The 16,135-nt window shown below is 32.6% G+C and overlaps 1 protein-coding gene across 1 annotated transcript; it reads right to left on the reverse strand.

Annotated features, from left to right (window-relative positions):
• Positions 1–14,520: 14,520 nt before the first annotated feature.
• LOC115699975 (uncharacterized) lies at positions 14,521–15,873 on the reverse strand. Its single transcript, XM_030627520.2, has 3 exons — positions 15,488–15,873; positions 15,301–15,391; positions 14,521–15,225 (listed from the first exon to the last, which is right to left on the reverse strand). The coding sequence occupies exons 1-3, from the start codon at positions 15,871–15,873 to the stop codon at positions 14,521–14,523; spliced, it is 1,182 nt and encodes a 393-aa protein (XP_030483380.2).
• Between the last annotated feature and the right edge of the window lie 262 nt (positions 15,874–16,135).

The raw sequence follows: 16,135 nt of genomic DNA on the forward strand, positions 1-16,135 counted from the left end.
ATAATTTGTGTGTTTTGATTTTATTGTTTTTGATCTAAAATTGATGATAGATTTCTCATTATCAATTGTTTATCAATATTCTTACACAATTTATTTCGTGTTCCAACCGAGAATTCATAACACAATCAATTTTTTTTTAAGTTTTCAATTTTCGGATTGATTTTAGCAATAGATCTACCCATTTAATCTTTAATACCCGAAATTAGTAGCGTAGATCAATTAGAAATTCAATCCCGTGCAAAACCCATCCAAATTCTGGTGTTTTCGTCGATTTTTTGGCCGGAAAACACGACCAGACCCGACTGGGCCGAACCGGGTCGCGTGACCCGCCTCCAACCCGGCTGGAGGAAGAAAATGGAGTCCAGCCGCAACGCCCACTCGCACAGCCGGCGCGTGGGGGCGCGTGCGGCACCGCCAAGTGTCGTTTTCGACTTTTTTTTTTCCAGCGTCCTTAAAATTTAATTTCTGATTTTTCTATGATTTTTAATTAATTTTTTGACTCCGTTTAATAATTATTATTATTTTAATGATAATTATGTAGTTAAAAAATTATTAAAAATATTTTTTGATGATTTTTCGAAATCTGTCAATCATAGAAATTTTTTGGGTTTCTTCTCGTTCCATATGACATAGTCACTCTCTTGTTTAATTTATCTTGACTATGTAATCTCCACCAATATTCTTTATTTCACATTTTTCCATTATTTGTTGTTCTAAAATTTTAAAACTTGATTGTTTGATGTAAAAATAATGTGTTATGGTGGACACTTTATTTTTTATTATCAATATATTACAAGCAATTTATATATAACTTTTTAGAAATTTTGTTGAAAATTGATAACTCTAGAAATTAGAGTTATTTTTCACATTTTTTTTACTAAAAATTTGCTTAGTTCTTAAGTTTTTAATTAATTTAGGAAGTTTTTAATTATTTTTTGAATTTATTAGCTTTTTTGTAATTTTATATGTTTTTATGTGTTTTTATAATTAGTTTATTATAATATGTTATGTGGTATTTATTTTTAATTTTATTTTAATTTTCTAATTAATTTTATGTATTTTTAGGTGTATTTGGAAGAAAAAAATTGGGATTAAATTGAAGAAATATTGGAGAAATGGAGCCAAAAGTGTAATTTTTAAAAGAAAATCTGATGAGGCCTTTGCAAAGCTCACTTTCGGTCATACTTTTGACCCGATCTGAGCCGTGCGTGCTGTGATCCGACGGCCCAGATGGGCGAGTGCAACTCACCCCCAGGCAGGCGCAAGTGACGCCTGGAATCCTTCTCCCCAGCCTGCACGCGTGGGTCCCGCACGTCAGCCTTCCAAGCCAACCAGCAAGCGCCACGCATGCAGCCGTCAGCTCCAGTCCTCCAACCCGAGCACGCCAAGTGTCCGCCTGCATAAGAAAAAGGAGAAGAAAAAAAATTGAATTGTTATTTTGCTTTTCTCTCAGCCCAAAAAAATTAGAAAATGCCAAAATGCCAATATTTTCTCCCACACATTACACATAAATACCTATTTACTCTTCCCAATTTATTTCACCTAAATAAACATTCCTAATTTATTTTTACCCTATCTTTTCACTATTTTTCCATCCAAACAAATATTTATTTTTTCCAATACTCTTACACATACTCTATTTATCCATTCTCTTCCCAACACTAATTAAATTAATCATTTTATTTATTTTATTTTGATTAATTTAATTCTCTAATTTTGCCTATAAATATGGTGTTGGAAGTCAAAACACATCTCTTCACCCCCTAAACACCTCTTCAACCCAAAACACTTCTCCATTCCACACTCTTTATTTTTACCATTTTCTTTCTATCATTTTTACACTTTGAAGAGCATGTCAAGTATGTTTATCTTTTGTAATTTTTATCTAGTTATGAGCTTCTAATCTTTTTTCAAGATTATTAAGATGATGATGAAGCAAAATGTAACTAGATAGTGTTTATGTTTGTATGTTGATTTCCCATTTATGCTATGAAGTTCATGGATTTTTTCTATCAAAAATATGTCTTCTTCATCTTCAATATCATGTATTTTTGATTGTTAAAGCATATTTCTACTTAGTTCTTCATTATGTAAAAATATAATACTCTTTGATTAAATGTCTTTCATTAAATTGTTTACATCTAATTCTTAGAATATAAGTGTTATATTTTGCCTAAACATAGTTTCTTTGATTTTGTGTAGTTTCATTAAATTGTAACACATTTAATGCTTAGAAATTATACATTTTATAAGTGAAGAAAAATCCTACATTTTTGAAAATAACTTGTACTTAAAAGAAAAATATATTTTGGAAAATATAGTGTGATTTATTTCAACTATATATATATATATGAACTTGGGAATCAATATACTTATAAATATTATTGAACTTGCATTTTGTGGATTCTAATATCTTAATAATCTTATTTTACACATCTTATTTGAGAATCATTTTCATACTCACTCATCTTTAATCTTAAGTATTTTAGTTACTTGTCTTTTATTTTATTTTGCAAAACTAAAATCCCATCAAATATTTGGAGCTAGGTTAGAATATTCTTATTTTGTTTGAAATAGTTTCTTTTGATGTTAGTCAACTCCCATGGGTTCGACCTTGCACTTACACGAACATTATATTCCGAAACGATTCGTGCACTTGCGAGTATAAATATTAAAACACTCACTTTTGAGGACAACAAAAATTATTAAATTTTTAATGATTATTTTATCACCAAATTTCATATGTTATAGAAAATATTTATTTTGGTTGGCTATATGTGTAATTACTTGCCCAAAGGTATTAGTTATATATATTAGTTCACATTCCATGAAGTGAGTTAATATTAAATGTGTATATTTTAATTATTTGCCCAAAGGTAATAATTTAAATATATAAATTTATTATTATTTTTTGCTTGAATTAATACATATTTTTAAGAAATTTATTTTCCCAAAGGTAATAAAATTCTTAAATGATATGTATTTTTTCTTTATTGTTAACTTCATGAAGGTAGATCATGTGTGTGTTATATTCTCACCCCAAAGGGGAGTTTATAATGACCAGTTGACTCTACAATATTTTCTAATGCATTGCTCATATTGCTTATTCAAGTTTTAATTTTTTGGATTTTTCGGTCTCCTTTTTGCGAACAACAATAACATTTTTATCTGAATTCTGAATGCTTCCAACTTTAAGACATGGAAACGAGATGTAAAAATTACTTTAGGCATAATAGATTTGGACTTATGCCTTCAAGAAGAAAAATCTGCTGATCTTATACTAATATCAGAATTGTTCCCCAAAAATTCTTCATGCACAATGGAAAAATTCAAATCATCTTAGTCTCATTGCTATGAAACGTTTAATTCCTGAACATCTTTTGGTGGTTTGCCAAACACCACAAATGCTAATGAGTTTTTCAATGCTGTAGAAAAACTATATGACACTGGTGAAAACGCTGAAGCTGGACATCTTATGGATAAAATGACAACCATTCAGTTTGATAAATCAAAGGAGTGCTAGATTTTATTTTGAAAATTATTATTCTTCAGTCCGAGTTGAAAGATCATAATATTTCTCATCCCGACTTTTACACTATTCTTCAAGTTCTTCATGAACTTCCTACCTCTTTTAGATTTATCAAGACAGCCTAAACACTTATAATAAAACATGGAGTTTTAGTGATCTAATTTCTCAGTGTGTAGCTGAAACAAGCAAGCTAACAAAATGAAAAGAATGAGTCTTCTCACTTTGTTTCTCAACTCAAGCCCAACAAAGGATAAAGAAAATATGTAGAGAAACAACCACAACCAGAGGCTAAGGGATTTCAAGAAGATAAGTGAGAAGGAGTCAAAGCTTAAAGTGGCACTTATGTTAGCGATGATGTTATCTATGTTGGCATATTTATTCTTGAATTACAGTTTAGTGTTCAGATTGTTTTGAACAGTACTTTTTTGATTCTTACTTTTAAAGTAATTCAGTTTCGCTTCCGCGTTTAGTTAAACAATAATTTTCTTTTCGTTTTACCAATTATAGTGTTAACATTATGTTTGACTCCGAATAATTGGAAACTGTTTTTACTCTGATATTCTTTTCAAATTATCATTGACTTCCTTAGCTTCCTTTTTCAATGTTGTGAATATTGTGGGTAAGAAATCTTATATTAAGATAACATCCTTATTATTATGGCACGATATATCGGGTCATATTTCTAAACAAAAATGATCGATTCCTTCTAGCTAAAATTCTTCCTCCTGTTGATGTCTCTGGTTGGGATACTTGTGTTGATTGTACTCGTGGAAAATTGACTAAAACAAGAAAGAAGACTGCAAACCGCAGTCAATCTTTATTGGAAATTATCCACACTGACATCAGTGGTCCTTATTCCACCACGTTGTGCAGAAACAAGTATTTTATCACTTTTATCAATGATTTTTCTCGTTATGGATTCACCTATTTAATTAAAGAAAAATCTGACGCCCTTGATAAATTCAAAATTTTTCGAAATGAGGTTGAGAAACAATTAGGAAGAGTCATCAAAGTTGTTCATTCTGACCGTGGAGGAGAATATTATGGTCGTTATACAGAATCTGGACAACACATGGGGCCTTTTGCAGAGTACTTACAGGAAAATGGTATAGTTGTTCAATACACTATGCCTGGTTCACCTGAGCAAAATGGCGTTGCTAAAAGGAAAAATCGCACTCTCATGGATATGGTGAGAAGCATGATGAGTAGAACAAATCTTCTAGAGTTTTTATGGGGTGAAGCAATTATGACTGCAACTTATATTTTAAATCATGTTCCCAGTAAATCTGTTCCCAAGATCCCTTTTGAGTTGTGGACTGGGCGAAAGCCTAGTCTGAATCATCTTCGTGTATGGGATTGTCCAGCTGAAGTACAGATTTATGATCCTAATTTGAAAAAGTTAGATCCGAGAACAAAATCGCTGTTATTTCATTGGTTATCCAATGCGCTCAAAAGGCTATCGCTTTTACTATCCTACTCGTGGTACGCGAATTGTTGAATCTCAGACTGCTAAATTTTGATGTTGCTGAAAATATTCATTCACCATCTCTTGAAATGGGGGAGTCATCTAAAGGAATTTTTATTCCTATGTCTTTTTCAAGAGATGATAATAATAGCAGTCTTATTCTTACTCTAGTTGATAACGCTCCCATTGCTGATGAATATATTGCTCCTACTATCTAAGATGACGAGGGTCCTACTATTGATGAGGAACCTATTATTGAAGAAGGTTTTGTTGTTGATGAGGGTCCTGTTATTAGAGAAATCTAATTGTGAATATGTCATTCAAAATGATGGTCAATAAATAGAGGTTATTCCAGAAGTACCTCCTATATGGAGATCTCAAAGACAAAAGATGTCAATAAGGTGTGATGATAATTTTATTTACCTTGGAGAAGGTGAATGTAATCCTGGTCATTTTGTGGAACCTCTTACTTATAGTGAAGCACCTAATTGTCCACATTCTTCAAAATGGATAGAAAGCTATGGATGATGGGATTAAGTCTTCATGGACAAAAATAATGTATATGAGGAAGTTAGTTCTATTACCTGATGGTTTCAAACCAATAGGTTGCAAATGAATTTTTTAAGAACTAAAGGGATAAAATGGGACACATTGGAATGTATAAATTACATTTAGTGGCTAAAGGCTTTACTCAAAGAGAAGGTATTGATTACACTGAAACGTTCTCACCTGTTTCCACTAAAGATTCATTCATAATTATTATGGCCTTAGTTGCGCATTTTGATTTAGAGTTGCATCAAATGGATGTTAAAACTGCTTTTCTGAATGGAGAATTGAATGAGGAAGTTTATATGTATCAACCTGAAGGCTTCGAGGAAAATAGAAATGACAATTTAGTTTGCAAATTGAAATGATCTATTTATTGTCTCAAACAAGCATCTCACCAGTGGTACTTGAAGTTTGATAAGATTGTGACACTGTTGGGTTTCATCGAGAACAAGTTTGACTAGTGTATTTATATGAAGATCAGTGGGAGTCATCATATTTTTCTTGTTCTTTATGTAGACGATATTTTACTTGCCAGCAGTGATTTGTCATTACTAAATGAGACCAAAAGTTTTCTGTCTACCAATTTTGATATGAAAGATCTTGGAGAGGCATCCTATGTTTTGGGGATTGAGATCCATCGTGACAGGAATCGAAAAGTTCTTGGCTTATCTCAAGAAGCTTACATTAATCGTGTGCTCAAAAGGTTCAACATGGATTTGTGTAAAGCTGGTTTTGTTCCTATTCTGAAAGGGAACAAGTTCACTAAGCAACAATGTCCTAAGAACGACTTGGAAAGAGGAGCAATGAAGAACATCCCTTATGCAAGTGTAGTAGGAAGTTTGATGTATGCTCAGGTTTGCACTCGACCTGACATAGCTTTCGTAGTCAATGTTCTTGGGAGATATTTATCTGATCCTGGCCATGATCATTGGGTTGCAGTCAAGAAATTTTTGAGATATTTGCAAAGAACGAAGAGTTTTATGCTTGTGTATAAGCATGTTGACAATCTTCGAATTGTTGGTTATTCAGATTCAGATTTTGGTGGTTATGTAGATGATTTAAAGTCAACTTCTGGCTATATTTCCACTTTTGTTGGTGCTGCTATTTCTTGAAAAAGTGTTAAATAGACTTTAATCGTATCATCTACTATGTATGTTAAATTTGTTGCATGTTATGGGGCATCTTTGCAAGCCTTATGGTTAAAGAATTTGTTTTTAGAGATACGACTAGTTGATTCTATTTCCTCTCCTATACTAATCTATTGTGATAATAATATTGTTGTTTTCTTTTCAAAGAATAATGAGATTAGTAGTGCTTCCAAACATATGGAAATAAAGTATCTCACTATTAGAGACTTGGTCAAGAAAGGAGACATTGTGATAGAATATTGAAAGACCAAGTTGGTGTTTGTAGATCCTCTAACCAAAGGATTAAGTGTCATATTGTTTGATAAATATGTTTTGAATATGAGCATTTTATAATCTTTTGTTCCTTTGGGTTAGTAGGAGTTTCTTGTTTTATCTTTTGAGATTACATTTATATGTAATTTACTTGTTGATGTTATGAACTACTTTGTGGGTCAATACTTTTTTGATTATTGGATGTTTATGCTTTCAGTTAGGCTTTGTTATATTCTCAAGAATAATTGAATTGAAAGCATGTAGTTCATATCTTGTTGTGATCATTGTATTTTAAGTATATTTGCTTGATAACAATGATATTTTGTTGGCTTAATGTTTTAAGCAAGTTTAGTGACACTTACTTATTTATTAAGTAGTGTATGTTTAATTTCACTGGCTTATTTATTAGGCATCACTGTATCAGTGAAATTGAGGACTGATAAGGATATTATGTTATTTTAAATTGATCACATGTTGAACATAAATCCTTACCACACTACTAGACTTATTGACCATGTCGATTTAATACTTTGGTATTTGTGATTATGAATGTCTTTTGTTGAGTTAAAAACAATATGACTGTCATAGTTCATTATCAAAGGTTAAATTGGACCGGTATGTTGAGATGCTATCAGAGAACTATCATTTTTAAAGTGGCCACAAATGTTTTCCTGTTGTTCAACCCATGAGTCGTTTTCAAATAAAATTATTTTAATATAATATATATATGTATTAAAATTAATGTAGCCCAAGTGGGAGAATGTTAGACTTTTTTATTTGGGCTTACATTAAGTTTTATTAGTTTTATTAAAACTTGGGTTGATTGGATAGTTCTTTGCTGTGTTAGCCCATATTGTTGGTGATCACTTATTAATGGGCTTAGCATCTGTGTGTAAAGTCTAGGTGAAGCAGAAGTGTGGGCTTTTTCTAGTTAACTGAAGCCTTTGATGAGCAGGCCCAGTCCAACTAGGGTTTTGTAGCTAAGTCCCCTCCCTAACTCTATAAATACATATTGTCTCATCACAATTGTATACCTTTTTGATAATCTGATAAATAAACTGCTTCTGATTTAGAGATCTAGGGAGGAAGACTTAGTTGATAGTATTGCACTGTCAAAGTGGAGTAACTGTTGTGGATCAAACAGAGATAATTGCTATGGATCAATCAGGTACACATACCTAATTATTATATTTTATTATTGTGTTCTATGTTATATACAAATAGATCTTGGGTTTATTATTAATTTTTCTAACATGGTGGTGTTGCTCAGGGCAGAGGGGTTTAGGGTGGGCGGGGAAGGGTTGAGGAAGGTGGGTAGAGGAGGAATTTTTGAGAGAGAAGAGAAAGAAAGTGAAGGAAGCAACGGTATAAATTAATCTGATAGCATTTTTTATATACGATATTATTAGCGGCGGAACATTCCGCTGGTAATAATAGGATTCCACCGCTAATAATAAAATTTTCAGATTTCTTATTATTAGCGGCGGGTGTCCGCCGCTAATAACAAAAAAAGTCCGCTGCTAAAAAATAAAGTTTTGAAAATATTTGAGTAAGAAATTTCCAACACTTTTTTTATTCTAGTATTAGCGGCGGACTCTCATCGCAAATAGTACATGGGTCCGCCGCTAATACATTTTCATACAAAAAAAATAATATTTAATAGCAAAGTTCGGTATTAGTCCCATTAGTAGCGGCAGATTTGCTCCGCTGCTATTAACTAAAATTCATGTAGTGTTTGTATAGTATATTTGTAATAAATGTCAGATTACAGTATAAATATAATAAAGTAATATATTTCAGTATATCTTGTAGAAACTCTAAAATATAATTAAGTATATTAATAAAGTAGTGTATAAATAAGTAAAGATAAAGAAAAAAGAGAGGCATTTGGAAATTAATGAAAATACTAGACGAATTCATATAGGCGGGGTATGTATATAGTCGATCTTAATTAGTATATTTAGTGAAATATATATATATATATATTCATATTAATGCACATGAAACCATTGAATGCACTCTTGCTCCTTAATTTTATATATGGTCCACATTTGAGTATTAATTCACACGTATGCCAACCAAATGTATAATGTATATATGCACTTGCATGCGCTCCCTTTCAACAGCAACATTGGCCCAATATATCCATACATGTATATGACAATTTAGCTCATTTAATTTTTTATTTTGTTCTAGAGGAAGTAGTGTAGGTGTGTCAATCCTTGAATTGATTGAAGAAAGTGATTGAAAATAAAATTAGATAAAATAAAACATATCCTAGAGAATATATAAGGGTACAAAATATATATATGTCAACCTTAAACAAATTTTTTTTCCTGAAATTTTTTACGACGAGTAATCCACCATTTAATCTACCTTGACTGTAGAAAAGTGAGATGAAACGAGATAGAACAAAACTCATCATTCTAAAGTCGGCATTTAAAAAACAGAAAAATAACAGTACAACTGTCCAATTGTACAAGAAGATAATAACTACCATTAATCCCAATATAAATTAAGTAATGAATGTGCATATATAATGATATGAATAATTAATTAATTAATTAGTAGGTACTGTTACTACTGTATAGAATAGAAGGTGGGGCTAAGGAAATCTTGGGTTAGGATTAGAAAGAGAAGAGAAGAAAGTGTTAGATAATTGATTAATTTGTCCACCCCACTAGGGAACCTGGCATGTTCCCCTTTCCCATTTTCATCATCATTTTTGACTCCACACCACTCTTCCCAATCCCAATCTATCATTCTCGGGATGCTGTCTCTCTTTTTCTTTCTCTTTCTTCCTACTATAATTATATTATCCTATACATGCATTTCTTTTATTATTATTTATTATTTACCAGAGAATTAAACTACATATATAAAGTAACTGCTCACTAGTCTACCATACATGTACGTTTGATTCTCGTACGTACTAAATTTACTGACAATGCATGCATAGAAAACGGGCAGAACAACTCCATTTACTTAAAAATCAAAATAAAAGGAATGAAAGAACCTCCTACGTACCCAATGTCTATATGGAAGTCATAGTAATTTTTCTTTATTTTCTTGGAACCTTAAGTCTCCAAAAGGAGGAATCCGGCCGAGAAGGAGTATATGGAAGTGATACTCTTTTTCTTATATGTTTCTTTTGTGTGTAGAACATCTTTCACCGCTTGCTCATCTGGTCAACAGGTCTTCTAGCAAGGCCATCAAGGAAGCCCTTTGAGAATTATCAGGCTTTAGGATAAAGTCTGAATTTTGAAAGATCCTTTGTCAATTTTTCTCCCAACACTTCTCCTCAGTGCAAGCAAGACTTTATTAGTGATCTAGGGATAACCCTTTTGTTGGAAAATATTTTGATTTTCTCCAATCTAAAAACTACTTTAGAAAGCTTTCTTTTTCCTTCTTAATAGACAAAATTAAGACCCATCTTAGCTGCTCAGAGTAACAAATTCTATTCAACTAGAAAAGAGGTGCTTCTTAAGATTGTTGTACAAGACATTCCTTTTGCAATATTGCCTACTAATTTTTGTAGTAGAAATTCTTAAGGTAAAATTGTAGTGGAAACAGTTCACTTCAGAAGTACTCTGAAATCCATTGGAAGAATTGGAACTTGGTTTAACTCTATGTTTTGTGGGAGGTCTTGGATTCAGATCTTTCAGTCATTTTAGTCAAACTATGCTTGCTAAGAAAACTTGGCGTATTTTCCTTAGACCCTAGCTCTCTTCTTGCCTAGCTCCTTACAAGATTCAAGAATGCCTAACTTCTAAGAATAGAAGCTCAAGTCTACAACTGTCATCTTGGTCAGGATGTCTGGGAACTACCGGAAATAGGAGCTCTAAAGCTAATTATAAAGACAAATTCAAGATATTACGAACCAGCGTTGCGAGCTTAGTTAGGCCTATTTTAAGGTGTCCTAGCCCAATAATCCAATAAGTTCAAGCGAGAGTTGAGATGGACTCCTAAGTGTTACCCAATAGATCATAACTCTATTGTTCAAGATCTATCTAACCTTTCAAGTATTATTAGAGACATTTGATTTTTGTTGTCTTTATTCTTTTGGTGTTAATTAATTTATGATATGTTTCTAGGAATACAAACACAGTGGCACATAATAATTTACCTAAATTAGCATGGGATTGGGAAGTAGATAATAAAACAGTATGGAATGGCAATATTCTTTTCATACTTCTTTTTCAAGTTTTGTAACCTTGATATTAAACACTTTCACTTTCAATGATAAATTTTACATATTTCAACAAAGAAAAAAAATTTAAAAAAAGAGAAGAAAAATATTGAAAATATGAAAGAAAAACATCTGCAAAAGGTGTTGAATTTATAGTTAGAGTAATTTATTAAATGAGTACATATATACCAAAATTCTTTCAATAATTTCTATTTCTATTTTTATTGCTCACGTGGATGAATAAGAATCATCAATTGTTCCTTTTCTTAAAATAGATCATAAATTGTTCCATGCAATAATACTTTCATAAGATATTTTTCGAGTAGCTACTTAGCTTTTAAATAAATATATATATATGAAATATTTCTGAATAAGTATTACTTATTAATGGGTAATAAACAAATTTAACTATAAATATTAATTTTAAAAATATTAAATTATTAGATTTTGGTCCGATAACAAATAATAAAAGAGAAATTTTAATTTCTATGCTTAATTTAGCTACTTAATTAAAAAAATATCAAAAAGTATATCTTTTTACACTATATCAAAAATATGTTTATATAAAAAAATATTTAAGTCAAATTCAACTTTTTTTTTATTACTTTTTATGCCGAATTTTATATAAAAAAGGAGAATTTATAAAAATATGAGGAAAAAGTTAATTTATATTTTGATGGACACAAAATATGGTGACTTTTTTTTTTTAAAAAAAAAAATGGCACTACAACATTAAGGACCAATAGCGGCAGGCCCCTCGGCCGCTATTGGTCCCCAATCTGGCCGCTAAAGGGCAATAGCGGCGGACCTCGGCCGCTATTGGTCCGCCGCTATTGCTTGGCCGCTATTACTAGTATTAGCGGCCAAAAACAGGGTCCGCCGCTAATACTATTAGTAGCGGCGGAGCAATAGCGGCGGGACCCCGCCGCTATTGCCCTGTGTCAGTTTCGTGTTTCGAGACTGACACAGGGCAATAGCGGCGGGGTCCCGCCGCTATTGCCCCGCCGCTAATACCCATTAAAATAAAAAAAAATAATAAATATTTATAAATAATAAATAATAAATAATAATAAATATATATTAATCTTATATATAAATAAATAATTAATTAATATACGAATATTTAAAAAATAAATCTAATTAATATAATTAAAACAATTTAATAAAATTTATTAATAATTTAAAATTGTCTCCAAAGTAATTAACTTTAACATAATAATCCTAATAAAATATTGTCTCAAAATTAAACTAAATTATTACAAAACATAAATAAATTATTCATTAACATCTTCATTCAAGTCTCTAATTATGAAGTCTTGATCTGGATTATTTTCGGTACGAGTCCCCGAAGCCCGTGGCGGAGAAGGCACATACGCTTGGTCTGATGATAAACCCAGCGTTAAATTACCGAGCTCAGCTTGGTTGAAAATGGGAGTTGAAAAAAATTAATTCTCCTGCGATGAACTCCCAAATAATCCAAAATCAGCAAAGTTTGAGCCGAGCGGAGGAGACTCTGACGGTGTTCGGTATAAGAACTGATTTCCCATTGGCGGAGCAGACTGTTATTCTTCTTGAGGAAATTCTTGAGGAAAAGATTGGGGTTATTCTTCTTTGCAAAAAATTTTCAAATTCTTCTTTGTGACAAATTTTGGAATTGTTGTTGCGAGGAAGGCTGAAATTGTGGTTGCGAAGGAGGTTGTTGTTGCTGTTCCGGAGGAGCGGCATGACTCTGAGAAGACGAACCACCAGGCGACTGCGACTGACTATACGTTTGAATGAAATTGTCAAAGCGTGGGTTAGATATTTGGGCACGTTGTTCAGGCGTCAAATTACCCCCCCAAGTGGCACGCATAGCTGAGAATATATCTGCCACAGTGCCCATCATTTCAGTAGTTGGTTGGGGAGGCACCGTTGATTGAGTTTGAGGGATTGGTTTCTTTCCTTTGCCCTTGAGCCTTTTACCCACGCCTCTTTGATAGTCAGATCTTTGGCCTAGAACTGTTTCCATAACGTCAAACTGATAACCAGTATCAGATTCAGATTCAGTCCCAGTATCACTCTAAGATTGTCGTTCCAGTCGCTTCCTATCAAGCTCCTTGATCAGTTCCTCCTATTTAAATCAAAATTATTAGAATATGTAATTAATATAAAATATAAATTTTAATAATAAATCATTTTAATCACTTACATAATCTTTTGCAGCTAATTCATTAACGAAAGTTCCAGACGGTTTTTTCACATGGATCTCCTTCCATGCTTCAACTACATGCTCTCCAGGAGGACCCCCCTATACAAATATAAACAATTAAATTAGTTTATTATAAGAAAAAAATATTATTAACTATTAAAGAATTTTTTTTTATGAAACATTTAACAATTAAAGAATTAATACATACCATTTCGTGGCGTATGGACGCCAACGATTTTGTTCCTTGCGTTGTTGGATATTTCATTAGTTGCCGATTCGATTTATTTTTAGTTGAACGATTCAAAAATGCCTCGCTAACGAACAATTCGCAAACCGGTTTCCAAGTCTCGGTATTCAAGTAGTCAGGGGGGAATTTGAGAACTGTGTCCCAATCTTCTGGTTTTTTGTAATGTTGTTTGAAATGCTTGTGTCTGAGTGTCTTTCGCTCACTATACCGCTCTGCCATCACCGAATATAAAGTCCCCATAAGTAGGTCTCGATGGGGATTCCCATCGATATCAAAGTAGTACTATGTAATAAAAGTAATTTAAAGTAATGTTAATTTATAAATGAGGACATAAAATTATTACAACTTTTAATAATTCAAAGTCACTCACTCTAATTCGATTGAGCACTTGATCCTTGTATTGTTGGGGTACATCAGAAAAATTTAGATGACCACCCGGGCACAACATGCTTACTTGTTGGCCAAGAAATCGAACATAATTGCTTGCTTCAGCGCCAACAACTTTGCCTGTTTCAAGATCTACCTCCACCGGCAAGGGCTTACCAGCATCTCTCCTTTTTTTTTCGAGATTAGCGTTTGCGGCAACCCCACGACCCTTTCTGACCGGATGTGGAACTATAAATATTCGAGGGAAAAATAATTTTATTAGTAAATCATACATTTACTATTTATATTCAGAACAATTGTAGATTTGAAAAAAATATGAAAACCTGCTTCGCAAGACGACGGTACCCACCGTGGTATGTCGCTAACGTAGCTGACATTTTACTTTACTTTGAAGACGGAAAAAAATGTAAGAATTCACAAATGTGAAACACATAATTGAAATATCACACAAATGTTAACGCGAAAGAAATTAAATAGTCCTTTAATTGTAAAAAATTTTAATAACAAATGTTTACAAAATAAAAGTTACACTGAAGAATCACTATCATTTCCATCATTCACTAAGTTTACATTTTCATCCTCCACATGTTAACTAGTAAATCATCTACTTCTTCAGCAACATAATTTTCATCAAGTTCATTATTCTGTATCTCAGAATCCACTAACTGATCGGACGATTCAACAATTACTGGAGGTTCATTCGATTGCATAATCAACTCTCCAAGATCAACCGTCAACACAAAATTGGCAGAGTTAGAATCACTAACAACATTTACATCAGTCTCATCTTCGTTGTCAGTAATGTCCCAAATTTGTCGATGGCTAATATCTTCAACAACCTTCCAATCGCGACCTCTGAGTGGATCTTCAAGATAGAAAACTTGCTTCGCCTGGTTAGCAAGGATGTAGGGTTCATCTTGATACCAATGTCCACGAGTATTTATACTAGTTATATTATTTTCAGTGATTGTCTTCTTTCTTAATGGATTAGTGTTATACCATTTACATTCAAACAATGACACTGTATATGCACCAGTATAAGATATAGTGATTACATCTTCAAGTGTGCCGTAATAATTAAACCCTTCAGTTCCAGCAACAGTAACACCACTATTTTGTGTCTTCCGCTTTTGGTCTCGCTTTGATGCAATAAACCGAACACCATTCACTACACAACCTTCGTAAAATGTTGCTAAGTAATCGGACCCGGAAGCGAGAGCGAGTAACTCATCACCATTTTGTAAAGTTCCAAGCTTGTGCAACTCATATATCTAAATACATAAAATGTATTAATATGAGAGGAATATAAATGATTGAATTAAAACTTTACAATTTTGTCGTTATACCTTCTTATGAAACCACGGACGGAAAGTTTGCCTATGCAAGACATCGTGATTACCATTAGGATATTCATGCCTGATCTTGTCCAAATGTTCACTGTGAAGTATGATAATGTCAAGATACAATAGAGGGAGATAGAAAATAAAAACTAAAAATTTAATAAAATAATTTATAAAAATGTAACAAACTTACTCTAAGTAAGCTTGGATTTCAGGAGAATTTTGAAGAATGTACCACTCAGCTTTTTCACGACTGATATGATCAAGAGGCTTGATAAGTCCGCTAGTTAAAGGACGAGATTGAGAATTAAAAACTGAGAGATAGCGACAAACAGAAGGTGCATCTTCATTTCGATCAAGTCGATTAAATCTTGTTTCACACCCTTTAAAGTACATTGAACAAAAGGTTACTGCCTCATCAGCAACATAACCTTCTGCAATTGACCCTTCAGGACGTGCCTTATTACCCACATAATTCTTCAATTTTTTCATGTACCTTTCAAAAGGATACATCCATCTCATAAAGACCGGGCCACCCAATATCGCTTCTTCAGGCAAATGCAATACCAAGTGTATCATTATGTCAAAAAAAGCTGGAGGAAAAATCAATTCCATCTTGCACAATAACAGAATTAAATTATTTTGAGCATCCTCCATATCTTTTACATTTAGAGTTCTAGAGCATAACTGTCGAAAAAATTACACGGTGAGTAATAGTTGTTGCAGTGTCACGAGGTAGAAATTTACGGACACCAACCGCTAGTACTCGCTGCATAATGACATGACAATCGTGGGATTTTAACCCAATAATGTTAGACTCATCTGGAGAAACTTTGCTCTT

Source organism: Cannabis sativa, chromosome 8, assembly GCF_029168945.1.
Source record: "Cannabis sativa cultivar Pink pepper isolate KNU-18-1 chromosome 8, ASM2916894v1, whole genome shotgun sequence".
NCBI lineage: Eukaryota > Viridiplantae > Streptophyta > Magnoliopsida > Rosales > Cannabaceae > Cannabis > Cannabis sativa.